The following is a 27,107-nucleotide window of genomic DNA, read 5'->3' as shown; positions in this document are numbered from 1 at the left end:
CCTGGGGGGAGAGCACACAGATCTGGAGACCGATCAGCTGCGGGGTGTTTGCATTCGTGGGAGTGGGCTGGTGGGGATTTGGGCCCAAAGATCATGGCCTGACGCTGCCTCCCACCTCTCCCCTGCAGAGCACCAGTCCTGGCACCTAACCGGAGGTATTGACCACTGCGAGGGGCAGGTGGAGGTACACTTCCGTGGGGTCTGGAGCACTGTGTGTGACAGTGAGTGGTACTCATCAGAGGCCCACGTGCTCTGCCAGGCCTTGGGCTGCGGGACTGTGGCCGAACGACCCAAGGGGCTGCCCCACTCCCTGTCGGGGAGGATGTACTACTCGTGCAGGGGAGACGAGCCCACCCTCTCGGAGTGCTCCTGGAGATTCAACAACTCCAACCTCTGCAGACAGTCAAAGGCAGCCAGGGTCCTCTGCTCAGGTATCTCTCTCCGCAGCCCCTCCACACCCTCACCTCAGATACGGCCCAGGAATTCCACCTGAATCCGCAGCCTAAGAGGTTGCAGCCCAAGGACCACAGTGTAGACCAGATCAAGAATGACAAAGAGCAGCATTGGAGGGGCCACTGTCCCCAGCATGCCCCGGCAGGCGCTGCCAATTGGTCAGGGCATCTTTTCCACAAATCCTCTATTCGGCCTCAGAATCCAATAGTTATTATGGCATTGTTATATGCTAATCAGTGGTCTCTGTGGACTGGAGTTGGCTCAGGGGATAAAACCACCTTGCTGTCCCAGGGCTGGTGACCACAGGAAGAATAATATTAGGAGACACTAATAATAATATCGGTGGCAGTGTCTGGAGTCCCGATCATGTGCCAGACGTTGCTGGGCACGTGCGGTGTCTTACTTTGGCTAAGCCCCACACCCACTCTATGAATTGGGTTCTACCATATTTTAACAAATCTGAGACGGCACTGATACATCACACCACTATTACTTTATGTACATTAATGGACAAAAATGCTGCCAAAATAAACTCTTGACATATCGTTAGGTGTAACGATTTCAGAGGTGTTAAGGTATGAAAACGCGAGAGCGTTAGACCTGAGGAAACACGGTGTTAGTTGTGTCCATGGGGTTCCGATGCCGGGCTATGGGGTCCAGTGCCGCTATTTACCAGCCAGAAGGCCTCTGTTTGGGGACTATGTGGATGCCGGTATAGCCACTCCCGGGGTAGCTGGGAAATCGGAGAGTAGCACCATGGGACCTTGGGATTTTGCCATCCCCTACCTGTCACGTGCTTATGATAATACTGAGAGTGCCAGCTTCCCACCTCCTGAGGCCCACCTGAAGAACAAACCCGACCGAATGGAAAAGGGAATTGTGGTCTGTAGCAGATCCTACAGAAGGAAGAGATCTTTTATCAGCCCCATATTCTAAGCAAAGGACCTTCCCAGCATTTAATCCATGCTGTTCCTCCTTGTTGTAAGGGGTGGGAAGGACAGGTTTCCTTAGCCAGGTGCCCCCCTGGGACTGTGCCCCCAGTTCCAAGTCACCGGTCTGTCATGTTCAGTTCCAGGCTCGAGGGCTGGCACGTAGTAGGTGCTGTGTGTCAAGTTGAATGAATTGTGCCTCCTGACAGGTTCCCAGAGGTTGCTCAATCTGTCCACTCCTGTAGGTCCTGCCAGTGTTCAGCCAGCCACCGCAGGTGAGTGTCGCTGGGTTCGCAGTGTCTCAGAGGCCCGGGTGCACGCGTGCGTTTGTGTGTGAGTGAGTGCGTATCTGCCTGGGTGGGGCCTGGCGGTTCGCCCTCCGTCGCCCACTTCCAGATGCTGGACTCGTCTCCCCCGGGCTTTCTTGGTGCCTTGTGGCCCTCTCCCCTCCCCACCCTCCTGTGTCAGCTCCACAGCTCCCTAAATCCTGGTATTCCACGGACAGGAGTCTGCTCCCCACTCCCCTGTGAGCTCCTGTAGGGCAGGAGGAGAGAGCTGGAGAGCTGAGTTGGTCTGACACGGGCCAGATGGTGAGGACGCTGAGTGACAGCCAGTGTGTTTACAATGTCCCAGGCGCTGGCCCAGCACTCTGGGTCATGACTTCCCAGCCCACTAGTCTTCCTGGCAGCCTCCTGGGGAGGTCTTATCATAACCCTTACACAGGGGAAGGAGGTCCGGCTCAGAAGGTGAAGCGAAAGCCAGCCAGTGTCGGCTGGAATTTGCATCCAAGGTTCTGAATCCCAGACCCACGCTTGGTGCATCTGCCAGCTGTGTGTAGCTTGGCTGGCTTCGGGGCAGACTGCTGGGGCTCAAATCCCAGCTGTGCCTCTTGCTAGCTGTGTGATACTGGGCAGCTCTTAACCTCTCTGAGCCTTAGATGCCTTGACTGTAAAAAAGGATTGAAAACCATAGCACCTCTCCTAGTGTTGCTGTGATTCTCCAACAAATGGATTTTCATAAAGCACTCAGAACAGGGATTAGTACACTGTCTGCATTCTTGTGATGATTAGTCCAGGCCTGGAGCCCCTGGCATGTTCACTACCAGGGGTGGCCCGGAGTCACCTGCTCTGGGAAGGCCACCTTTGTCTTTGCCATAGAGAATTAGGTGGCCCTGGCAGAGCCTCATGCCCCCAGGTCCCCGCCCACAGCTCCATCACAGCACTGTATGCGGTTGAGCTGACTTACTGATCTCCCCACTAGACAGAGACTAGGACAGCCTGTGACACCATTGTCACACTGTCAGTGCTCAGTAATTAAGCAGAGAGAGATCCCTGTGGCCTGGGGGCCAGGGCAAAGTTTCACTCAGTCAATTATTCACTCAGGATGTATTTCTTGAGCACCTATTATGTACAAGGCACCTAAAAGCAGATGAGAAAAAAATTTTAAAGGGAAGAGGAGCCTAGGTCCAAAGAAAAAGTGGCTCAGCTGCAGACAGCATGGAGAGGTGAGAATAAGGACAAGGAGAAGTCTGTGTCCATTCTTCTTTCTCCCTGATTTGGGGTTCTTGCTTCCAGAACCTTCTGTGACAGTGAAAATGGAGGACTGGAAATCTCGGGAGCTAATGCTCCTCATCACCTCTATCATTCTGGGAATTCTCTTCCTTGGCTCACTCATCCTCATCGCCATCATCTTCTTTAAAGTTAAAGGAAAATACGGTAAGTACAGAATGCTGGGAGCCATAGGGCAGGCCCAGGGATGGGAAAAAGCAGGCCTGAGGTGCAACCCTCCTAGGGGGATGTGAGCTTGGGGGGACCCAACAAGAGTAGCAGCGACTTAGCAATGACCACCCAACGCTGGACCCAGGACCACCTCTTGATGGGAAGGATTTTCCCAGCATACCCAGGAGAAGTGGACCAAAATGTGGGTCCCATGGGAGGATCAGACTATGTGCGTGTGTGTGTGTATTTGCAGGGGTGGGGGGGGTGAGGAGGGAGGTGTCTCAATGAGAACAGAACCAGGCAGACCGGGAGGGGCCAAAAAATAACTTGTAGAATCTCTGCCTCCCCTCCCTCAGCCCTCCCTGCTATGGTGAACCACCAACACCTACCTACCACCACCCCAGCAGGGGTCAATAGCTATCAAGAGGTCCCCATCACCATCCCCAAAGAAGGTAGGATGTCAGCCACCCCGGGGGAGGGGAGGGCTGGAGATGACAGGAAGGGTATGCTTTCTGGAGGGTCCACTGTTTATGTCAAAGCAGTGCCCTCGCCGGGGATGAGACCTGGGCCAGCCCACTAGTGGCTGTGGGACCATGAGGACCTCAATTCTCAGTCTGACGGGCAGGTGAGCTCCCAGTGCCATCCTTCTGGGACCCTCGGCTTTTGAGCTCTGGACAAACACGACCCAGGGCATTTGGGACTTGGCTCTCATTGGAAATCTCCACTCTGCTAGTTGGCTAGTCCGTTGTGATACCAATACCTCTTTCAATGGCTTGCTCAATCAGCCTCCCTGCAGAGCCCCATCAAGATTTTCCTGGAGCATGATTTTATTTCATGTTTTCTGAATGAAAAAAAAAAAATAGATCATTCATCCATGTTTTATGACATACGGATTTATACCTCCTGAAACTCTCGTAAAGGAGTTGGAGTGTAATCACATTGCATTGTGAGTATATTAAATCTCCTTTCCTTGAAAACCAGTGCAAAACTCAGCCACATATTATTACTCTTCTCTGCAGTATCCGCATATCCGAGGAGAGAATGCGAATAGCAGAACCAGGCCAGGAACCGAGCAGCACCTGCTGCACAGGATGGTCTGGAGGTTAAGAGCCACCCCGCCTGCTTCTCTGGGCAAGGGAGAACCCTGGGCCTCAGTTTCCTCAGCTGTAAAATGGGGACACTACCGTCCCTCCCTCACAGAGTTTTTATGAGAATTAAATGAGATGATATTTGTACACGGTAGAACAGCACCTGGCGTGCAGTGACTGCTAAGTGTTTGTCGCAGAAGGACATGTTACTTAGTTTCCTGTTTGAAATGGGTGGGAAGAGCTGGGAAAACCCAGGCTGGGGAGTCTTGGACAGAGAGGCTGCCTGGCACTCTCCGTGCACCCTCTGCCCCCCACTTTGCCACGTCCCCTGCTCTGTTCTCTCCCCAGTTCCCAAGCTGCCCGCCCAGGCCCCGACCCCCGCAGACCCCGACTCCAGCTCGGAATCTGACTATGAGCACTACGACTTCAGCGCCCAGCCTCCCGTGGCCCTGACCACCTTCTACAGTGAGTGCCTGGGCCCGGGGGCCCAGCGGCCCTGTTGCCTGAGCCAGGGAGAGGGCCCAGCTGCCTGGGGACCTTCAGTAGGTCCCACCTAATGACCCCCGCACAACGAGGTTGGAATCACCCTTGCTACCCACTGTGTTGACCGTAAATGGCCCTACACTGAAGTTTTCAAAGTGCTTTTCGACCCTGGAGGCATCTCCATGTCTACAGGCATATCCACTCTGGACCTTCTTCCCTCCTGCGTTTGCCTCTGGCCATGCAGGGTTTTAAGACCTGTCCTTTGACACTCCCCAGAAGGTGGCTGAGTCTGTGTAAGATACAAGGAAGTCCCGGGGAGAGAACAGTTCAGATGGCTCCCCGCACACTCCCACGCTCTTTCTATGCCCTGTCCTCCACCCCCTCACTCCAGCCTCCACTGTGAGCCCAGCTCCACCTCTTGTCCAGCTTCTTTAGCTCTCCTCTCTGCCTGCTGGGGTGGCAGGGCCCACGCAAAGCCGGGAGGTTGAATGAGAGCAGAGAATCCCACTCCTATTGTGGAGTCCCTTGGGAGCTTGTCACAAATTCCTGAGCCTTACCCCGTACCTACTACAAAAGTTAGGATGACAACTAGGCTGTGTGTGATAGAGACCCCCAAATGACAGTGTCCTGAGACATTGGCCAGAGCCCAGGCTCCTTCTCTCTTGCCACTCTGCAGCCCTGATGTTGCCCCTGTCCACGTGGTTCAGAGTGGCTCACCACCATGTCCACACCCCAGCCAGCAGGAAGGAAGAAGGGAAGGTGGGGCATGCCCTACTCTTAAGGCCAGAGATGCCCGCATGGCTCCCACTCAGGGCTCACCAGCTGGACTTAAACCCACCAGTCACAAGAGAGGCAGGGAGATGAAGCCTTTGTCCTGAGCCACTGTGTGTCCAGATAAAGGCCCAAGGGTCCCCTACTACAGGAGGGGAGAAGAGACAGAGGGGACAGCAGCCATCTCTGCCACACCTGCTGGATCAGGGCCTCTGGGGGGAGATGCAAATGGCTCCACTGCTGTCCCTGCACTGGTGTTTGGGGGCCCCAGGGCTGAGGTGGCCTTAGAACCTGAGATCCTGAGCCCAGGTGTGGAAGGTGTGAGAGTGAGAGTCCCAAATCCTGGGACTCTGGGATTAGGAGCCAGTGGTCCCAGGTTTGAAGGAGTTGACTCCCAGGTTCCAGATGCTGGAGTCCGTAAAATCCTATGAGTCTGCGTCTCCTTCGTTCTGAAACGAAGGTGCCACAGAAGCTGTGACAGAAAGATTCCCGAACCTCCCCAGCTTGTGCTCTGGGCCGTCTCCTTGAAGGGGCAACATCACACGAGGAAAGAACCCAGGACTTGGTATTTCCTTATGTAGAGGGAGGGGCAGCTGAGGACAAAGGCTGCAGGGTTCCTGGCCAGAAGCAGCCTGTCCCCGCGCTGGTTTCAGACCGAGGTTCTGGGTCTTCCTGGACTAGGACATAAGCCTGGGATCTGACAGGGAAGGCTAAGCCCTCCCGGGCCCCTGGGGTCGTCCTCTCGCCAGATTAGCCTCGGGGGCGCCCTCCTCCAGGCTCCAGGGACAAGGCGATGATGGAGCCTTCACCCCTTCTCACCACGTCTGCTTGTAGATTCCCAGCGACACCGAGTCACAGATGAGGAGGTCCAGCAGAACAGGTTCCGGATGCCCCCCTTGGAGGAAGGTGAGTTGGACTGGGGTGGGCCCCAGAGGGGGCAGTGCCAGTCCTGCCTCCAGACGTAGCAGCTGAGCTCACCATGGGAAGCTCCAGCCACTCCCCTCAACAGGTCCTTCCTGACTTCAACAGTTCCTAGTGGCACTCCGTTCTTTGCCGAATCTAATCTAAAGCCTTCTTCTTTCCTCGCCCTTCTCCCTTTCCTGGCCTGGGACTTGAAGAGGTACGTGCCTCCCAGGTCCCACCTGCCAACCCTGGACCCTGCCTTGCAGATCCCCCCTCCCTGGGCCCTCAGCAGCACGCGAGGAGTGACAGCGGGTCCAGCACATCATCTGGGGAGGGCTACTGCAACAGCCCCAGCAGCAGGCTGCCGCCCTGGAACCCTCAGGGCTTTTCCTCAGAGAGGAGCCCCCTCCAGGAGCAGCTCCCAAACTTGGAGCTGGCTGGCTCCCAGGGAACTTTTTCAGGTAAGCTGAGCCAGGGGGGCTCTGTGTGTGCCCTGTAGCCAACCTGGCCGGAGAAATCATAAAGCTAAGAGCCCTGAACCAGGCTGAGTTCAAGATCCTAGTCCCAGCTCCGTAGCCACTTGCTGTGTGACCTTGGACAAGTCTCTTCCCCTCTCTGGGCCTTCATTTCCTCATTCATCAGGCTACAGACTTGACTCCATGGAGTCCTGAGGGCCTCCCAGCTCTGGCAGTTTGTGCACCGACTGTCTCTGTCTCCATCAGGGCCCTTGGCTGACGACAGCTCCAGCACCTCATCTGGGGAGTGGTACCAGAACTTCCAGCCGCCGCCCCAGCCCATTTCGGCAGAGCAGTTTGGGTGTCCAGGTGCCAGGGGCAGGGGAGGGGATCTTGGGAGGGGGGACAGAGATGAGTAGGGGACTTCTGGATCTCTTGGGTACATCAGCCCAAGGAGAAAAGCAGAGAGGTAAAGGGATTTAAAAAAAACAAACAAGAATATGAGGAGGTAGGGAAAATGGAGGTAAATTGGACAGAGATTCAAAGAGAATGCTTTGAGAGGAAGTGAACCCCCCCATTAGTGGGAGCATTCAAGCAGAAGCAGCCAGATGACCCCTTGGGGACCATTGTGGTGGCAGAGAGGCTCCCAGCATCCATCATCCATCAGGCACTGTGCTGGCGTAGGGACAACAGCCCTGAACAAAGATAGGCCACATTCCCTTGAGGGAGGTGGCACTGCTCAAGATGATGAGATGGGATTCTTGTCACACCGCGCCCCACAGGGCCACAGGGCGGAGGCGTGGACTCATACCCACTGGGCTCTGTCCCGGGGCCGCTGGGGAATGATTGGGTCTCCTGCTGCCCTGAGCGTCCCCCTGACCTGAGCCTCTTGGCCACACAGGACCCTCCGTTCCCGAGCCTGATTCTACTGATGACGATGACTACGATGACATCGGAGCTGCTTAGGCAGGGCCCAGCAAGGCTCCAGGTGGCTCCCTTCCACTGGACTCAGGCTCTACCTACTCCCCTGCCCCACCCCACCCTCCCAGATTGTGCCCCAGGGTGCTGAGAGGCCTCCCCTGGAGAGATGAAGGAAGCTCCACGCCCTGTACTTCTCAGTCTCCATCCATCGGGCGGAACCTGCTGGCACAGCCCTCTGCCAGCGCCAAAAAGCATCCCCAAGGTGGAGGTGCTGCCTCCGAGAGATGGTGGGCTCTGTCTCAGCGATGGGCAAGCAGTCTGGGCAGCCTCTCGTCAGGCAGCGGCACCGAGGGGTTGAACCAGATGACTCCTGATGCCCCTTCTGCCCCTTGAGAGTCTGGTGCTTTGGCACCCTGAGTCTCAGACAGCTTGGGGCCCAGAAGTAACGACAGGGGCAGAGACAGACCTATCCCAGTGCTGCCCAGGAGGCACTGCGAGCAGGGGCTGCTGGGCTGCCGTCCCTCTGACAGGTAGCTTCTGGGGTTGGGGGCAGCATATCGGTGGATCCAGGCTTCCATCAGAGCAGGGAGCCCAGCCTTCCTGGGCACAGCCAGCTGACAGTGAGCAGGACAACTGCCTCCCCCCCATCCCCCACCACCAAGGGACTGGGGCTTGAGTCCAGCCCTGCCTCTGGAGGCCCTCGGAGCCCACCAGGGTCACCGCCTTGCTCTGCAGTGACTGTCCCTGGACACCGGATGCTCACTCTGAGCTTCCAACAGTTTACAAAGATGATCCCAGGACAGACCCTGAGTTGGGTCCCAGTCCCTAAAGGGGCAGAGGCTCAGAGATGTCTGCCTCTGTCCAGAGGCTCGCCAAGCCCCAGTCCCCATCTAGCCGTGTGGATGGGTGAGAGCCTCCTAGAGAAGCCTGTAAGTAGGCAAGATCATGCCCAAAGCCACAACTGTGACTAGCAGCCTCCCCAGAGAGGCCAGTGGAGGGCAGGGTCACGTGGGGGGCGGGGCTCACGGCCAGCTGCTTGGTGTCCTGTTCTGAGTATCCTGAGATTAAACCAATTGCTGAATGAAACCTAGGCGTGGAGTGACAAACCCTTGAACCCTATAGAACACCAGGCTGTGTGTGTGTTGGGTGGGGGTGGCTCTGTCCATTGAGGCAAACTGGAAAACCTCCTGTGGCCTGGCGCTGTGGAAAATGCTGGGGATACAGGGACAAGAGGATATAGGGCTTGCCCCCTGGGGGAGGTGGACGCTGAGACAGCCACCCGTGAGTTTGGCAGCCACCGTGCTCCCTGATCTATCTGCCCCTTACGGGCCCTGGCGCAGCGGGGCTGAAGTCGCTGTGCTGAGTGAGTTCTTACCCGGGCCTCCAAAACTTCTGAGGCAGGATAATGCCAGGGGGTTCTGTGCTCAGAGCTGCCTGGCCGAGAGGCTGATTCCAGGCTGGGGAGGAGTTGGAGATGAGGCTGGTGGATGTGAAGGGGGCTGGTGGAAAGGAATTCTCCACCAGCTCAGACACTGGTATGTGAGCCCAGCTGCAGCGGCCAATGCCCAGCTCCACCTCTGGGGTGAGGGCTGGGGCTCAGGTTTCCGCTGAGTCCGCACAGATCAGGGAATGGGAAGAGGAGGCTGGGCTGCGGGATCCTGCTCTGCGGGGCTGAGCGGGGCTGAGCAGGGCCAGTTTTCGGCTCACCTGTCCCACAGGTGGAGAGAATGCTGGCACTCCCCACGGCAACCGTCACAGGATGTGGTTGTTGCTGTGATGGGCCCCCTTCCCCAGGCCAAGGGGGATTCCTAGGGGAGGAGCCAGGGGTGGGGTGGGCGGGGACAGACTTCCAGAGCAGTTTGTGAAAGCCTTCCTTGTCAGACAGTCTGGGTTCAAATCCTGACTCCACCCTGTCCTGGCTGTGTGGTCTCGGGCAAGTTACTCAACATCTCTGAGCCTTTGCTGAGAAGTTCGTCTGTGAAGTGTGCACAGCAGTGGTAGGCACCACGCAGGTGATGGCAAGGGTTAGAGTCTCTGCAACGCATGCTTCCTCTCAAGGGTAGATTAATCAATAGAGGTGAGCGATCTCCTTAAAAGGAGAAAAGGGAGAAAAGTAGAGAAGACGGTCAGCCATTCGTGCTGGAGGAGGTAGGAGCATCTCGTCCTGCTCTCATTGGACCGAACAGGAGGCTGAGGCCTGGCAAGGGAAAGGACTTGTCCAAGGTCACTCAGAGAGTTAATAGCCCAGTCACAATCCAGCCTTACTCCACCCCACCCTCACCCCCCAGGAAGATGGTGACACCCTCTTTTCCCCCAGAGTTCTCCCTCATTACTCACCAAAGCCCCCTCTCCCATCCTTGGCCTCTCCATGCACCAGTCCAAGAGAACCTGGGCTACTCTGAGACATGTCTCCCCTGCCCCTTCCCAGCTTCCTGGGCAGGAGACAGTCTAAGGGCTGGCATCCAGACCCTACAGAGCCGGCTTCCCGGGTTGGGTGTCGGGGCTGCTCACCGGGAGGCCCCCCCTCCCCCGCTGATGTTTGTGTCTCCAGGGGGCTCAGACCATCCATCCATCTGAGGGAACTCACAGACAAAGCCAGAGACCAGGGTTGTAAAAAGCCTCAAGGCTCTGAGAGAGGAAACACCATGATGCTGAATGGAGGTGGCAGCTGAATGAACCCAGGTTTTAGAACCATCCACACGGGGAGGGGCTGTACCCGAGAGTGGAGACACCGCAGCAGTTTTATGGCTGTGCGCATGGAGTGGGAGAATGACGCCCTGCAAATGTGTGGGGCCCAGGGGAGCCCCCGACCCTGCTGCAGAGGGGCCACCCAGGAAGGCTTCCTGGGGAGGCGATGCTGGAGTGGGGTCGCAAAGGACGAGTACGAGTTAGCCATGGACCGGGAGAGGGGAGGGCAGTGCAGGTTGATGGGATGGCATGAGCAAAGACAGAACAAGCCCCCCAGTGGCTCATGAGGTCACAGGTGGTCCAGCCTAAGAGAAGAGACTGAGGACAGTCAATTCTCAAACCCACTCTTTCCCAGGGGAGAAAATCGAGGCCCAAAGAGGTTCAGTGATGTGCCCACATCCCGCAGTGAAACAGCGCCAGGCCCTTTCTGGGTCCTTTACAGGTCCTGATGCATCAGCGCTCACAACATCCCATGAGGTGTTCCTACTACCCCCCCATCAGGGTCGAGGGAGCCGAGGCTCCAGAAGATTCAGAGTTTTCCCTGGGCTGTCAGCTTGATGTGGAGGGCTGGGCCCTGGCTGCTCCTCCCCATGGCCTCCTGACACGCCCAGGGCCACACTTAAAGGGCCCTTTCCATGCTCACTGATCTGACCGCCCAGTGAGAACATCATTCCTGCTTCAGCCCTGCCGCTTATCTGTCTCCTCCTGACACCTGGGAGAGCCCGAAGGATGAGGACGGGACTCGGGCAGAACTGTCCCACCAGGGTCCTGGGCTCCTGTCTGCTCTCTGGGCTGCACAGTCGTGGCCGGGAGGCCAGTCCCAGGAGTCAGGCTCCATGGCTCCATGTTCCCGGTGGGGCATCGCCTGCCGGTACCCAACCTTTTCCACTGGAAACCTCACCTCTGAGGCACATCTGCCAAGCCACCACTCAGCTCCCCATCCCTCCCTATCGCCCCATCTGTGGTTTCCACTTCCGTCCCTCCTTAAGCCCCTCCTGATGGCTCTTGGAGCAGGGCAGAGGTGGCTGGAGCGCCGTGGGGCCCCTCGGTGTGGACCCCTCTTTGTCGTGGCCCCAGGCCCTGGTCCCGGCTTCGTGACGAGGCCATGGAGGCTCCAAAATGAGGAGGAGCAGGGGAGACCCATCAAGGAAGGATGAGTTCAAAGTCGCCTCAGTGGAAAGTTCATCTCTCCCCACATCCTTCAGCTGTTTACCAGTTTGACGGGGTTCTGGCATCCTGACATGAAAAGAGGCTCACCCCTCACCAACATCATCGAGGAAGGACCAAAATAGCAACAGAGGAAGACAAAGAAGAGAAAGACAAAGGGAGAGGAGAGAGAGAGAGAGAGTGGTGAGACGGAGAGGAATATAAGTGGAGGCCGCCTGTTTCTGGGCAGACATTGGAAGAGACAGCAGGCCCCACAAGGCCGCCTTGGTCCCCTCCTCTGGACACTGTCCTGAATCCCTTACAGGTGTGGCTCACTTAACCCTCAAACCCCAAATCCTCAGGGAAGTAAGGTATCCTAAAATCTATTGTCTTCCGGGTGAGAAAAGTGAAGCCCAGAGGAGTCTCAGACCTAGTTCAAGGACACCCAGCTAGGACCTTGGGAGCCAGACACCCAGTAGGGCTTCACACAGCAGGCAGGAAGGAGGAAAGGAAGGAAACTGGAGAGGCAGAGGCAGGAGAGCCAGAAGGGGGCTGGAGGCCAAGGAAGGACAGAGAGACATTCTTCCTTGGGGAAGGATAGCTCCCCCCGAGAGGACCCAACACCATCCTGGCTGAAACAGGTGCTGGTCCCCATCTCTCTTTCCCTAGGCCCAGAGCCCTGGCCCCCAAGTGCAGAAGGAGGAGAGGAAGTCACTGTAGCACCATGGGCTCTGCCCAAGAGTCATTCCCCTTCCGAGTGACCTTGCTCACAGCACCCCTCTGCCTGTGGGTCTCCTGCCTTCCCTGCCACTGCTGAGCCGAGGTCACACTTGCCTCCCATCCACTGTCGCACAGCGGGGAGAGAAAATGGCCCAAGTCTATGCACTCACAGACACGTCCTCCCCACGTCCGCCAGGCCAGGCCCCACCCTGCTCTCCCTCCAGGAGATGCCATTATTCCCCAGATCGGAACTCCTGCTTCCCTCCACTCCGGGTGTGGCCATACCTCCCCCTGGTCCTCACTCAGACTCCCTGCCTGGCTAGTGGAGGCTGCTGTCCTCTGAGGATGAGATGCTAAAATGACTGGGGTCGATGACCCCCAACTCTTCTGCAAGCGAGGACACAGTGAGGCCCTGTCACATGACCACGAGGGGCACCCTCTTCTCCAAACCCCTTCTGTGGCAGCGCCCTGACCTCCCACTGTTTGCTCCATTTCCTGCTCTGGCTCACTTTCTTGGGAAATTGAAAAGGAGGTGGGGGCACCCTGCAGGCAGCAGGGAGAGTGAGCTGGAGTTCCAGGCACTGGGCCACAGCCGGAGACACAGCTGTCATCCCGTGCAGAGCCGCCCGGCTCACAGGCACTCGCCTGTCAACAAGAACATCTCTTCCTGTGTAGAAGGCCCTCGTGGGCTCTAAGGTCAGGACCACTGTGGCCTTCTGTCCCAGGCCACCCACCTGGGGGGATAGTGCAGGGCCAGAGGTAGCCAGGTCACCCTGCAGCTCCAGCTATGGGGAACCCCCTGCCGTGTGGGGTGATGGCCATTCAGAGGCAGAATAAAGTGGATTGAAACCAATATTTCCCAAACCTCAGTTCTTGTTTTTTTCCTGAGGATGTTTTATTCTCTTGCCTGATTCATAGGTTTTATTTCAATGCATTCACGTTTTTCAAAACTTAGATTTATTGTAAAAGGAATCTTTAGTCATTTTACAAAATATCCACAGTGTGCTTTTCAAAAAGGCCAATATCATAAAACTCAAAGACACAAGAACGGTTTCAGATGAAAGGAGCTAAAGAGACGTGGCGAGGTGTAGTCTGGGATGCCCTGCCCTTGCTGGCAGCACAGTGTCGGGGCAGACGGTGGAACGGGGTGAGGTCTGCACATCAGCTACTAGTGGCGTGCCAGTGTTAACTCCCTGGTTTTGACAGGTGTTCTGTAGTTATGTGAGTAACTGTGTTGCTTTTAGGCAATACGTACTGAAGTATGAAAGTACTCAGGAGTAAAGGAACAAGCTTTAAAAAAATTACAATGACAGTTTACATTCAATAGTATTCTGTGTTCGTTTCAGAGGTACAGGGACAACCTATTTATAAATGGCTCAGAAAAAAAAATCTATGTGGGGGGATAGGTAGGAAGGGGAGACTGAGATGGGGGACGGGGGGGAGAGAGAGAGGGAGAGAGAGAGAGGGAGAGAGGGTGGGAGAGAGAGAGAATATAAAGCAGTAAAATGTTAACGCTGGGGGAATCTGGGTGAACAGTATCCAGGAATCCTTTGTATTATTCTTGCAACTTTTCTCTAAGTCTCAAATTGCTTTAAGATGCATTTAAAGGAAACTTTATGTTGCTGTTACAACACCACCACTTGCTGCAAATTTAAGGCAATTGTAAATTAAAGCAATGCTGTTACTCTTTCTGGATACATTGGTTGCCAAGTCTGAGCCTGGGACCTGCCTGTCCTTGCTTGTAGGTGGGGACAGGGACAGACAAGGGTGGGGAGGCATGAAGACATCCTCACGCCAGCCTGCGACTTTCTCCTCAATGTCACGGGAAAGGCTGGTGCAGAATTGAAAGGGCATCGTTTTCTCGCGTGTGACCCGTGGTCCGATGATCCTGCCCTGCGGTTACAAGCCCAGGGGCATTCGTTTCCTGACAGTCGAATGGGCGCCCTCAGAGCCCGGCTGTCATGAAGCGCTGGCACCCTCGGGAAGCTCACAAGCTGCACAGACACAATTATGGGTGGGATAGGGGTGGACGAGTATCCAGGTAGAGCTCGCTTCTCTGAATCCCAACATTCCTGGGATCCTCGGAGTCCAGAGGTAGTGACCTTGGGGCTGGCAGGTGCCCCGGGAGAGCAGGCACGCCGCAGGGACAGCTCAGAGCTGGAGGAGACAAGAGAACATCATCAGCGTGTGAGAAACGAGGTGCAGGACCGTCACACCCAGGAAGACGGAGCAGCCCGAGCTGCCTCAGTCTCCAAGGGTCTGTTCTGAGTCCTCCTCGGGCCCACATCACCCTGCTTCCGGCTCGGGCTGCAAGCGAGCCTTTCTCCCCATTCTTCTCGTAGCATGTTTCATTTTTAAAACATTAACTTTTCATGTTCGGGCAGTTTTAGACTTGAAGAACTATTACTTAGATAGTACTAAGTTCTCCTGCACCCCGGCTTCGGTTTCCCCAACATTAACACCTTAGAGTGGCTCATGTATCACGACTAATGAGCCGATACTGGAACATCATCCTCAGCCAAAGTCCATATGCTGTTCAGATTGCTTTCCTTTCCCCCTCACACCCTTTTCTGCTCTGGGATCCTGTCCCAAACACCCCATGACATTTAATCATCCCGTGGCTCCCCTCGGCTGTGACAGCTTCTCCCACTTTGGTTGTTTCTGAGAGCTGCGACAGTTTTGAGAAGTGCTGGTCAGGTATTTTGTAAAATGACCCCCAACTCCGACTTGTCTGATGTTTTCCTCATTCTTACACTGGGCTTATAGGTTTAGGGGGAGGAGACCCCGGAGGGAAGGGGCCATTCTCCGCACCTCCCATCCATGGTGCCTCTTTCAACATCTTACCAGTGCTGACGGTGACCTTGGCCACTGGCTGAGGCAGCGTCGGTCAGTCTTCCCCACCTTTGTGCTCGTTTGAAGGAAGTCTCTATGTACAACCCACACTCAACAGTGCTGAGGATGGAGTACCTACATAAACTATTTGGAACTTTTCTGCGCGGGAGAATTGCCTATTTCCCCCCTCTATTTATTTATTCAACCATTTATTGTGATCAGTGCGGGTTGTGGGTCGTTACTTTGGGTTATAATCCGGTACTAGTTTCTTTAGTAGTTCAAGCCGTGCAGCTTTGGCCGCTGGGAGCTCCTCCTACGGGCTCCTGGGACCCTCCCACAGGCCCATCGTGGTGAGATTGTGTTTGTTTTTCGAGCACTTCCTTACTTCTGGGAACTGCAAGATGCTCCGGCTCACCTGGCACAGCCCCTGCTCCAGTGCTACGAGCAGCCACTTCTCCAGGGAGCCCTGGCTCCTCTCGCTGGAGAATAAAATCAGAAACCAACGTCTGGGCTGCAGGTGTGCTTGCTGCTTCTGGGGGGTGGTTGTTTCCAGGCCCCGTCAGCTGACAGAGCAAGGCGATGTATGTGTGTGCATGTGTGTACAGAACCCGTGTATCCCCTTACAAGCCCATGCACACCTCCATGCGTAGCCCCCTGGACTCACGTATCTGAAGGCAAACAGGAGCCCAGAGCAATGCCTCTGACTCTCAGCCAGCGGGTCGTCCCAGCCTTCTCTTGTTCACCCACGACCTCCCCATTCAGTGCCGAGAAACCTGGCTCCCACCTCCCACCATCCATTTGCTTCATTCTTCGGTTCTGCATACGCTTTTTCCTTCTTATACTTTTCCTGTTTTCTCCATCAACAGTACAAACTCCTCAAGGCCAAGGCCTGGAGTTGTTTGTCTTTTCTGCCCTCACCCCCTCCCCGAATTCTAGCAGAATGTCCCTAAGAAAAACAGTACGACGACTATATTCTTGGAGAGAGAGGGAGGGAGAAGCAGTCCCCAGCTTCAGTCCCAGGACCTTTCGTTCCTCAGACACAGACACGGGCGCCTCTGACATCCCTTTGGTGCCAAATCTGAATCACCCACATCAGGAGATGAGCGAGCGCTAGAGCTCTCTGCTCGCCGCCCACCTTCCTAGCACCGCTCCTTTGATACTTTTTATAAAGCATTATTCTATCAAGATGAATGGAAACACAAAGGGGCCAGCTGCAGGGAGAAGAGGAGTGGGTCTCACTAATCTGCCACAATTGAGGCAGAGTGGAAAGCATCTGTCCCCTGGCTCTGGGAAGCTCTCAGGAAAATCCCTGGGGTGGTCTGAGGTCCCCTTTGCCACCCCGCAGCGTGACTTTTCCCTGTCTCTGGAGAGGGATGGAATGAGGAGGCCTCGGCTGGCATTAGAGTCAGACACAGAGGGCACATGTGCGCTCCAGGAAAGAGACTGTCGCTGTCACACAGCATTGAAAGGTCTTTGGTTAATTTTCTGTCTGTTTGCGAAGCAGTCTTGCTCGTTCCTTTGACGTGTGTTTCTATAAATAGATTATGCTGCAACCTGAACATCTGTGTCCCAATTTTCTAAGAAGTTTCCATATGATTTCACTTATGTGTGGAATCTAATGAACAAACTGAACTCACCAGCAGCACAGAGACAGACTCACAGATAGAGAGCAGGCTGACAGCTGGGGCGGTAAGGTGGAGGGATCGAGTGAAAAAGAAAAAAAACAAAGAGAAAGAACCCAGGGACAGGGACAACAGTGTGGTGATTGTGGTGGGGGGGGAGGGTGTGGGTGGCGGTGGAAAGGGCATGGGGGGATAAGTGGTAACGGAAAAAATACAATTAAAAAAAGTTGTAAATGGTTGCCACTGTTCTACCTCGTTTCTGCCCCAATTTAAAACAATGAAAAGGCTCAACCTTGCCCCTCCCCTGCTCTCCCTGCCCCAGCAGACGCCCCAGCGTGCCCCCAGTAGGACATGCCCAGGTTTCCTGAGGGCCCCAGACACCTCTCCCATTGTTCTTTGCTTATTAGTGAGCCCTGTGCGGTAGGAGCCTTGCCCGAGGGGGCTGGAAGACCCCCTCACTCAGGCACCGAGCCCTCAGTATATGACTTCTTAATGAAGCAAGATGAAAAGATGAAACACAGTTTAATGGAAAAGCCAGCCTTTGGAGCACCGTGGTGGAAATCACAAGGTATTCCAAAAGCAGAAATAATTCTCTTACTATGCAGGGTTTAGAATGGTCCCCCTCCCTCCTTCCTTACGTTTTCATTGCGTTTGCACATGTTTACCCTGCTCCAGGTCCAACCCCCTCCTACTTGCGCCTGCTCTGCACCAGGCACCTTACCCACCTGACTGCACTGAATCCTAACGGCCTATGGGCTCAGTGCTGTTATCTCCTTCCTACGGTTGGAAATATAGAAGCCTGGGGAAGAACAGGTGACTAGCAGCAGAATGGCATTCACACTCAGATTGTGGAGTCCAAGGCCTACGCTCTGCCACCACACACCACGGGCTCCGGGGACTGGGGCTGGACCAGGGCAACACACCCACGTGAAAACCGAACGCAGCCTCACGTGGCGGGCGACAAGGTTATCGGTACCATCAGAGCCGCCACCCCCTCCCCAGACTCTCAGTCAGCAGGATCCCAACCATCTTCTGTCTGAGAGGCTTCCTTGGGTGGGAAGAAGGTCACACAGGCCTTTGGTACCACATACAAGGGTCCAAGGAGGTTGCCCAGGCCACCTTCCCCGCTCCCTTCCAGAAGCAAGGAGACAAGGCACAGGGGGCAGAACCTCAGACTCCAACTTCCCTTTCCTTGTCATCGGAAAACACGGCCACGTCTCCAAGCCAGGAAAGGAGGGACATTCATGAGGATCATTCCCCACAGTATGGCCCTCTCCCTGAAAGAGGAGCCGAGCCCCATGCTGCCTACAAAGTCTGGGACCATTACCCCACTTGTAAGATGAAAAGAATCGGTGCTCAGGGGCTCCTGGGATAGGCCTGGGGGCCACACTGTCGGGCCCGAGGGAGACACCAGTCCAGCACCCGAGTCCACAGTTAAGGCTTTTCCTTCGAATGGGTCTCAAACCGGTAGCCTGGAGCCCAAATGTAATCTACAGTTGGGCTTTTTAAGGCCAGCTCTATGTTTTTATAATTTTTTTTTAAATGAACCACCAACATTTGAAAATTAGACTTCATATATAATTCCAGATTTCTGGTTTCTTCAGAAAAATTAAAAAGTTTGAAAACCCCAGGCCTGGAACCCCAACAGTCAGGTGGGGCCAGAGCAAGGAGACAGGGCTGTCTGCGATGGCCCAGGGCCACTTGTCATCCAGGCTAGGACCCTGTTGACCCTGGGTTGCCACCCCCCTCCTGCAACTCTTCCCAGCCTGTCCCTCCATGAAAGCTGGCTTGGCCATATTTGACCCAGGGGGAGGCAGAGGATGGCTGGCTGCCTGGCCGGGGGAAGCTGGGGAGAGGGAGAGGGAGACCCTGAACACCCAGTCCTCCCTTCCTCTGTTTACTGTGCACCCTCTGGTCAAGACCCCAGTGCAGAGACCACCAGTGTGGGTGAGGGAGGGGGTCACACTATACCCTTCCAGGGGACCTGGAATGTCAGGGCCTGCCAGCTGTGGCCTGTCCCTGGTCTGCCTGTAACTTGGGTGGCCTCTCCACAGCTCCCTCCCAGGGCCTCACAGGAGGGGATGAAAAGCAGGCTTGCCGTGCCCCTCCAGCCACCTAGCCTGGCACCAGGGGTGGGGCTGGCTTCGGCTCAGTGCTTTTCTGCCCTATGCTGTGTCTGGTCTACCCTGAGGTGCCTATGGGGCCTGGGAATCTCGTGGGCTTAGAACGAACCGGGGTTGGTCTCTGGGGAAGTTGGTGGGTGTTTGTAACAGGACAGACTGATTTGCACAAACCTTTGTCTGTTCACCACAGACACCGAAATCACATGATGCTGGGAAGAGCCCCTTCGCCAAAATCACCACCATCCACCCAACCGGGGGCTAGTGCCCGAAATCCTGCTGTTAGCTAGCACTTTATACACTTCCGAGAAGGAGTTGCCTCTTCAGGGGACATTTCCACAGGCAAGTTCTCCTGGGAGGTTTCAGCCATTAACACCTGAGTTCGAATTGCTCTCCCCAGACTTCCAAGTGTTTTTAGCCAGAAGAGGACTGAAAGACCACTTTGTCCCAGCAGCTTAATTTCTTTAGACGAGAGAGGTGAAACGATTTGTCCCTGCTTCGGAGCACAGCTGGAGCCAGAGGCAGCTTTCCTGAGTCTGGGGTCCGGGGCAGCAATTGGCAACCTTTGTCCGTAAACGGTCAGAGGGTAAACATTTCAGAACTTGCTGGCCACACAGTCTCTGTTGAAACCGCCCCTCTGCGCTCAGTGCTGTGAATGCAGCTGAGACACTCTGGGATGGCCGAGTGTGGCCGTGTTCCAATCAAACTCTGTTTATGGGTGCTAAAGTGAGAATTTCATCAGTTTCTATTGTCACAAAATAGTCTCCTGTTTACTTTTTTCCAACTATTTAAAAATGTGCCCTGGCTGGTGTGGCTCAGTGGATTGAGTGCCGACCTGCAAACCAAAGGGTCGCTGGTTCGATTCCCAGTCAGGGCACATGCCTAGGTTGTGGGCCTGGTCCCCAGTAGGGGGCGCTCAAGAGGCAAGCACACATTGATGCTTCTCTCCCTCTCTTTCTCCCTCCCTTCCCCTCTCTCTAAAAATAAATAAATAAAATCTTTAAAAAAATAAAAATGTAAACACCGTGCTCAGTTTGCAGGCCCTATGGAACCGAGCCCTGGGCGGACTGTGCCGAGGGTGAGACTTGCTCGCCCTGTGTTACTGGAAGGGTTTCCAGAACGCTGCTTCAGAGGCCCTCACACATTCCCCAGCCGTTTTCTAAAGCGTTTCATCCAGAGTCTGACGCAGCAGGATTTGAGGCCTATTTCATAGTCAATGTCACACTTTAATTTACGTCATTCTTTTAGATGAAACTGGTGGGCAGAACTTTGAGATTAACCTTCCTTTTCTTCAAATTGTTTTATTGTGGTAAAATACACACAATCCAACATTTGCCGTCTAAACCGTGCCTGACTACCGATCGGCGGCATCGAACACTCGCAGCGCCGTGCAGCCGCCACCATCCACATCCACGGCTCTTTTCATCTCGTCAAACCGAAACTACCCCTGTCTTACAGCGATGGCCCACTCCCCTTGCCCCCGGCCCTGGAAACCACCATTCTACCTCCCATCTCTACGATTGTGACTGCTCGAAGGAGCTCATACAAGTGGAATCATATAGTACTGTCTGTTTGTCACCGGCTGATGTCACTTAGCGTAAGGTCCTCAAGATCCATCACGTGGTAGCAGGTGTCGGAACTGCCTTCCTGTCCAAGGCTGGATGGTATTCCACTCTGTGCATGTACCACATTTTGCTCATCCACTCACCTGCCCATGGACTACTTCCGCCTTTTAGCTACTGTTAGTGCTGCTATGAACATGGGTATTGAAGGGTGGCAGAATACGCCACCCCAAAATAGGCCACTTTGGCATAAGGATTAGTCCGAGTTAAAGGCACTTGAAAAACAGCAAATGCAGGAAAAACACTCTGACCTTCCTTCTTTTTTCTTAAAAGCAGGAGATGAAATTCCCGTATGAAAGATGTCCTCCTTATGCCACAGGGAAGTGTCATTAAGGACAGGAAGTTGAGGTGGAGACAATTCTGTAAAAACAGGCCTCGTTAATCGACAATTCTCTCCTGTTAGCCCCCCAGATAGTTTACTTACTTTTCCACAACTGTGTCTCTTTGTTCAACCTGCTGTAACAGAGCACAGGGCCGGCTGTTTCTCTGGATCTTCGGTCCTTATGCGGGCTTCCACCTCACATAACACTTATGCAAATGTGTGTGCATTTCTCTTGTTAATCTGTCTCCTGTCAGTTTAATTCTCTGGCCAGCTGAAAAAGCTAAGCTAGTAGACGTAAAATTTGCCTCCCCTGCAGTGCAAGCATCGCCTATTTTTAAAATATGTGAGTAAGCCATCCTTGAACAGTTCATAATTTTACATTTTCCCTCTTCTTCTTAAACTCTTGTTCTACTCCCTCTGCATAATAATATCCTGGCATATTTTCATGCTTTGAAGTCTTAAAGTAATCATCCTATCATGCTTCAAAACAAAAATGTATAATAATTAAAATGTTAAAACTTTACCATTTCCTGTGGTTACAAGGGTTTGATAAAAAAAATTCTCCCCTAGATTATGGTACAATTCTTATAATTGTTATTAACAACAAATTAAAAATAACATGGATATTACAATCTTGATAATTAATTATTCACCACAAAAAGCCAAATTTTATAGGAAATGTATCTTTCTCTTAATGAGGTATTTAGATCCTCCCAACCATGCATTTAGCTAATGTATCTGTGGATGGATATTATTTCTTGCTAAAAGAAGACAAGCATTAGCATCCTGGTTGTTCTTTTTTTTTATAAATGCATGAACTGACTAGATAGGCTCGGAAGGAATTTTTTTAAAGGTTTATTTTATTCTCATTCGAGAGAGGGGGAAAGGGAGAGAGAGAAACTTTGATGTGAGAAAGAAACATTGATTGGCTGCCTCCTGCATGCACCCCAACTGGGGATCAAGCCCACAACCTGGGCATGTGCCCTGACCAGGAATCGAACCGGTGACCCTTTGATTACTGGACAATGCTCCAACTAACAGAGCCACAGCGGCCAGGGCTAGAAGGAATTTTTTTATAGTGATGCCACTCAATTCTTTCAGCTGCATCCAAATTAGATGCCAAACATCAGAAAACAATCTAGCGTCAAATTACTTCTTGATTTTCAAGATTCTGTCAAAATTAAAAACTAGAAACCATCTGCTTTGCAAAATGATCTGTCTTAGAGTTGTTTACTTCCTCGCCACCAGCTGTGATGCCTCAAGCAGTCCCTTTGTTGGTGCCCCAGTACTTTTTTTGTCCAGGAGGATCAGGGATGGGGTAGGTTTCATCATTTTAGTCAAGTGGGTGAAGAGCGATTATGAAAGGGGGTCCAGAAGGAGGTGGACTGGGGGAAGATCACAGAAGGAGGTCGAGGGTCTGGAATCTATTCCCTGGAGTCTCCCTGGGCCCGTTCCCACCTGGAGACCACCAGCCTAGGGCAAAGGCAAGTCCTCTGTGTTGACAACTGCAGAAACCTCAGCGTGAACCTTTCGGTCTAAAACCCTGCACTAGGAGACAGGGGCCCTGCTAGGAGCTCCAGTGTGGCTTCCAGCAGCCTCAGGCCACATCCTGGACCACCCAGCCGCTGCGTCCCTGTCTGGAAGAAGCTCATGGCAGACGAAAGAATTCACTGTTTTTTCCACCCAACAGGTGGGGAAGCCCCGTGACCACCCTTTCGATAGAGCAATTATTTTTAAACTATTTCATTTTAAATGAAATGTTACATTACATTATTTTAAAGCACTGCCAACCCTCTCTCCCTCCCTCTGGGGAGTATGATGCATCTCCTGCAGCTCCGGGTGCCTTTCCCAAGGGCCTGAGAGTCGTTCCTCTGAATACCGTTGCCACGGGAGGACGCACTCCAGCCTCCCTGACCCTGAGGGAGGGTGGAAGCCTAACTGTGATAAATGCTAGTTAGAGGCACAGCTGGCCCAGTCATGGACCAACCCTCTGCCCTGCCGCTTTTTGTAGTTCCCCCTCCCCTGACTCTCCCCAAGGCCCACCACTGCCTCACTCTCTGTTTAAAGCACCCAGCCACCCCCAGAGAATTGAAGTTGAGCTCAGTTTTCCCTGCACTCTCCTCCCAGGTGCAGGAATTGTCACTGAGTGAAGTCTGTCCTCACCGGCGGCTTTGCTGATCACTGACAGTGTACAAATCCCCCTGCGGGCAGGACTGCCGGTCAACCCCAGTGCTCCTTCCCAAGGGACAGGAGGCCACACGGGGCCTGAGAGCCCTCCTGCGGACTGCCCAAGGCACGCACTAACATGGCACCAGGCACCTGTCTAGCCAAGACCCGATGGGGGGGTTCACTGGTCAGTTGCCCCTGCCCCCAGGGTAGCCCCCTCCCATGGGAGCCCCCTCCTCCTCCGCCTGTCTTCTCTTGGCAGAGGAGTTGCTTGCTCAGGACAGACGCAAGTCCCTCTAAGCTGAGCAAAGTGTCACCTGCTCCGGAGGGGGAGAGGCAGGCCTGGATGAAAACTTCGGGACCCTAAAAACCACCGCATTGTACACAAAAGTGGAAGCCAAGGGTGTCAGGTGACTTTCCTGAGGCCATGAAGCTGGTCAGAGGCCACCGTTCACTTCTCTTTCAAACAGCCCTGATGACTGTCGATGGCACTGGATGGCCGGACGAGTGAGGAAATGTTTGCCTGACAGACAGAGGGTGACCCGGAGCCCTCACGCTGCAGGGCTGGGTGGCAAGCAGGGAACATTTCATGGCAGGCCTCCCAGGTCAGGGCCATGGACTGCCTGGCCTTGAGGAACCCCGGCTGCAGCCTTGCTTTCCAGCCTTTGGGCTTTGCGGCCCTGAAGCGACAAGATCTGGTTCGGGTGCAAGGAGTTGGGTCCCACGGGCTCTGGGGGAGGGAGTGGGGCAGAGGCCTCTGCACTGCAGACAGTAGATGATAGAGACTATTTAAAGCTCAAGTAAAAAAGAAAGCGGGAAGGGAAATGCGAAAGGCAAACAACCTTTGCGCACAGTCAGAGATGGCGGGGTGGGGCGCGCTGCTGGGAAAGGCCTGCAAATCTCTCTTGCACAGAGCCCCACGCGGTGTGGGGGCTGGGTCCTGCTACTCGTGAAAAATGGAAAACACCCTAACACGCTAGCAGAAGGAGGGTGGCACGCCAGTGGTGGCGTGCTGATGAACACACACCCCACCCGCACCGGGAAGGGAACGCTCCCTGGAGAATGTGGTTGAGCCAGATTTACTGGCTTGGAGAGATGACCTCAGCATATCACTGAGTTAAAAAAAGTGAATTTAAAAATAGCATTTGTTGTGAGATCCCATTTCTGTATTGTCACACATGCGTGCGCACGCACACATACACAGAGTATCTGAAGGTGCCTGAATCTCCAGGAAATAGAATCGGGGCCAGTTTCAGGGGCGTAGGGCCTGTGCTGCACCCCCCACCCCCACACACACTTCCCCAGAAGGGCCCTGGGCTCGGTTTAGATCTTCTGCTGCCACCACCTGAATTCTTAATCATCTAGCTGGCCCTGCATAGAACAAACTCCCTCTTTATAAAATCAGCTCTACAGAGGTATCATTTATATACAGCAAAATGTGCCCGTGGTAAGTGGACTGTTGCACGAGCTTTGACAAAGGTCTCCTTCTGGAACCAGCACCACAGCCAGGGTATAGACCATCTCCACCACCCGAGAACGTTCCCTCACGCCCCGTGCAGTCCCGCTGCTCATCCCGGCCCCAGGCAACTCTTCGTCCCTGTAGCTTACTTCTGTCACTTCCAGAACCCTACCAAAACGGAGCTGGAGGGGGTGCACTCTTGTCGCTGCCCTCTTCCCTCCCTGCGGGTGGGAGATTCGTCCTCTTGTCGCATCGTTATTGGTTGGCTGTCCTTATCCGTTGTTTCCAGCTGTGGGTACACCACAGTCTGCCCCTTTACCTGCTGGTGGATATTTGGGTGGTTTCCAGTTTGGGGCTGGTAGGAGCAGCGCTGCTGTGAACGCCCGTGTACAAGGGAAGTGTCTGGATCTTCCGCTTTCATTTCTCTGCAACGTCGACACCTGCAACGGGATTACTGTGCTGCGTGGCAGATGCACGTTTCACTGGCTGAGCTGCCAAACCCTTTTCCAGAGTGGAAGTATGGTGTTTGTTGTCCCCCCAGAGAGGCTTACTTTTAAACAGCATGTTGAAGTTTCAAGTACTAGCCTCAATACGTTTTTCTTCACCCTCCAGCGCAACTAATGCCTTACAGAGTGTCAAAACGTCTGAAAACACACGTGGAATCGCGATTATTTATTGAGCCTTTTTCAGATTGACAAGTGGACCCACTGTTTCACACTTAGAGGTACTCAGGTGAAGAAGCGTCTAGAGTTTGAAGAAAACAGATTGCAAATGTAGCTAACAGTGGTTTAGAGTAAGTGTATCCTATTTCCTAGGCTTGGGGGTCACCTAGGCATCTTAGGCATTTATAATCATGGCTGTGGTTTACTTTCTGGCTATAAAAGCTACAGGTATTTATCGTAGAAAGTTTAGAAAATACAAACAAGAGTAAAACTATAGTTCAAAATCCTACTCACCATCCTGCTATGTGTATTCCTAGGCTGAGTGAAGTTGTGTGTGTTTTTATTGTACTTTTTATCTTATGGGAACTTCCTAAAATGGGTCCTTCCTTAGACAGGCACTTCTTCCTCCCAGTAAAAATTTGAAACAAAATATTGGTTGTAAAACAGAACGAAGAGGCTTCCCTCCGAGGCCAACAGCGTGCTGTGCATCTTTCCGAACGTTTCCGTGCCTGTCCAGTTCCTTAAATAGACACACTTATGGAAACACATACAATTTAAAATCCATTGAGTTTTACATCCTACTTTTTTCCTCTCGTAAGACGCCATTAAATATTCTTAGAAAACCAAGTCTCTAGTAAATATTTTTGTCACCCCACGTGCCATAAGGAAAAACTAGAACTGGATGTCCAATATCTAGGAAGACCATTCAGTCAATGCTGGTGTGTAGACCAAAGTTTTGTGCTGTTTTCAGAAGTGGCTCTTTTTATAACCCCCCAGCAAAATGTATGGCGAACAAACCTAGCAGTGGCTCGCGACACCCGGGAGGGTGGGATTGGGTGGGGAATTTTTTCTTTCTAGTTTTAAAAAATAGTATTTCACTATGAATGTGTACTTCTTTGATGATTTTTAAAACCTATTGTAAGTGAGCAATGAACAGTTTTCAAAATTAGCACAGCTTATTATAATAAATCCATTCTCATTGAAAGGAAAAGGCTTAACTCCACAAGAAACATCGAGAAGAAAGTGAAAACAATCGAAAAGTCTCCCCTCCAGGAAAGAATCACTGCTAACGTTTTACTGCACAATAGTAGATACTCACATATATAAACATACAATTTTGCAAAATGCCCTTCACTCATCAATATGTCATAGACATATGCATCAATAAAAGCCCATCTACCTCATTCTTTTCTAATGGTCTGCATTAAAAGGTTTCCTCCCATACATCTTGTTGTATGGATCTGCCATTATTTATTTAACCAATCCCCTGCTGGAGATCACTCGTGATATTCCACTTAGGGATTAATGTATCAGTAAGTGAGCGGGACTGTGAGTCAGCCTCCAAGCCAGTTGCCCTACCTATTGTTAATTCACAATTGTTAATTCTCGGCCCCATCAGAGCCGAGTGTCCCCCTTTGTGACATGAGAATGGGGGGCCATCAGATGAACCCTGAGATGCCTCCAGCTGAGCTCCTGAGGTGGCAATTTTTTAAGAGCACAAAGTGTGCGGTACAATTTAGAATAAACAGCACAGTTGAAGAATAGAACTCCTCTGATACTGTGAAAGCAGTCAAACACCTGCCAGGCTTAAATGGTACCTACTTTCTACTCTGAAGGTGACTGGAAAGTGATTCCCATGCCACCTGGGACCATAAACACGTGGTGGCCCTCAGCCAGGCCAGCATCCCTGGGTGAAGAATGGCTATGCAGTCCCCTGCCTCTCACCCAGTCTCTGACTCTCTCTTCTGCAGAATGACCCCACACTCCTCCTCTCTCTTTCCTGCATCTTTCCTTGAACCTAAAACGCACACGTTAGGATGCCTTGAGCTCTGTGTGGCTCTGCAGCAAATCTCTCAATAATCCACCTACTAGCAACACCGTATCCCCTGCAAATGCTTCTAAAACAGGCACCTTCTTAGCAAAAAAGCTTTTGATGTTGCAGCAAGCACATGAGTGGGCTTCAACTGGCCACCTTAGCTCTAAGCCAACAGCAGCAACAATAAACTTTATTGAGGGGCTACTATGTG

At 53.2% G+C, this 27,107-nt stretch overlaps 1 protein-coding gene and 1 long non-coding RNA gene across 3 annotated transcripts in view; one reads left to right on the top strand and one right to left on the bottom strand.

The window, feature by feature from the left end:
* Positions 1-8,794, top strand: part of CD6 (CD6 molecule) — a 43,334-nt gene extending 34,540 nt beyond the window's left edge. The window contains exons 8-16 of one of the 2 annotated variants that reach the window (XM_024574267.3): positions 129-431; positions 1,592-1,657; positions 2,957-3,097; positions 3,457-3,552; positions 4,537-4,653; positions 6,277-6,348; positions 6,612-6,806; positions 7,068-7,169; positions 7,702-8,794. In XM_024574267.3, coding sequence (XP_024430035.2) covers positions 129-431; positions 1,592-1,657; positions 2,957-3,097; positions 3,457-3,552; positions 4,537-4,653; positions 6,277-6,348; positions 6,612-6,806; positions 7,068-7,169; positions 7,702-7,766 — 1,157 coding nt within the window. In that variant the 3' untranslated portion in view covers positions 7,767-8,794. The remainder of the gene's footprint in view (positions 1-128; positions 432-1,591; positions 1,658-2,956; positions 3,098-3,456; positions 3,553-4,536; positions 4,654-6,276; positions 6,349-6,611; positions 6,807-7,067; positions 7,170-7,701) is intronic. The other variant, XM_045183336.2, reaches the window with a different exon arrangement.
* Positions 8,795-13,267: 4,473 nt separating this feature from the next.
* LOC123478080 (uncharacterized) overlaps positions 13,268-27,107 on the bottom strand; it is a 46,584-nt gene continuing 32,744 nt past the window's right edge. Inside the window, exon 3 of the long non-coding RNA XR_006653199.2 lies at positions 13,268-14,432. This is a non-coding gene — a long non-coding RNA (uncharacterized lncRNA). The remainder of the gene's footprint in view (positions 14,433-27,107) is intronic.

This window comes from Desmodus rotundus, chromosome 5 (assembly GCF_022682495.2).
Source record: "Desmodus rotundus isolate HL8 chromosome 5, HLdesRot8A.1, whole genome shotgun sequence".
NCBI classification, from domain to species: Eukaryota; Metazoa; Chordata; class Mammalia; order Chiroptera; family Phyllostomidae; genus Desmodus; species Desmodus rotundus.
The sequence above is the reverse complement of the archived record's forward strand: the minus strand, read 5'-3'. Positions and strand labels throughout refer to the sequence as shown.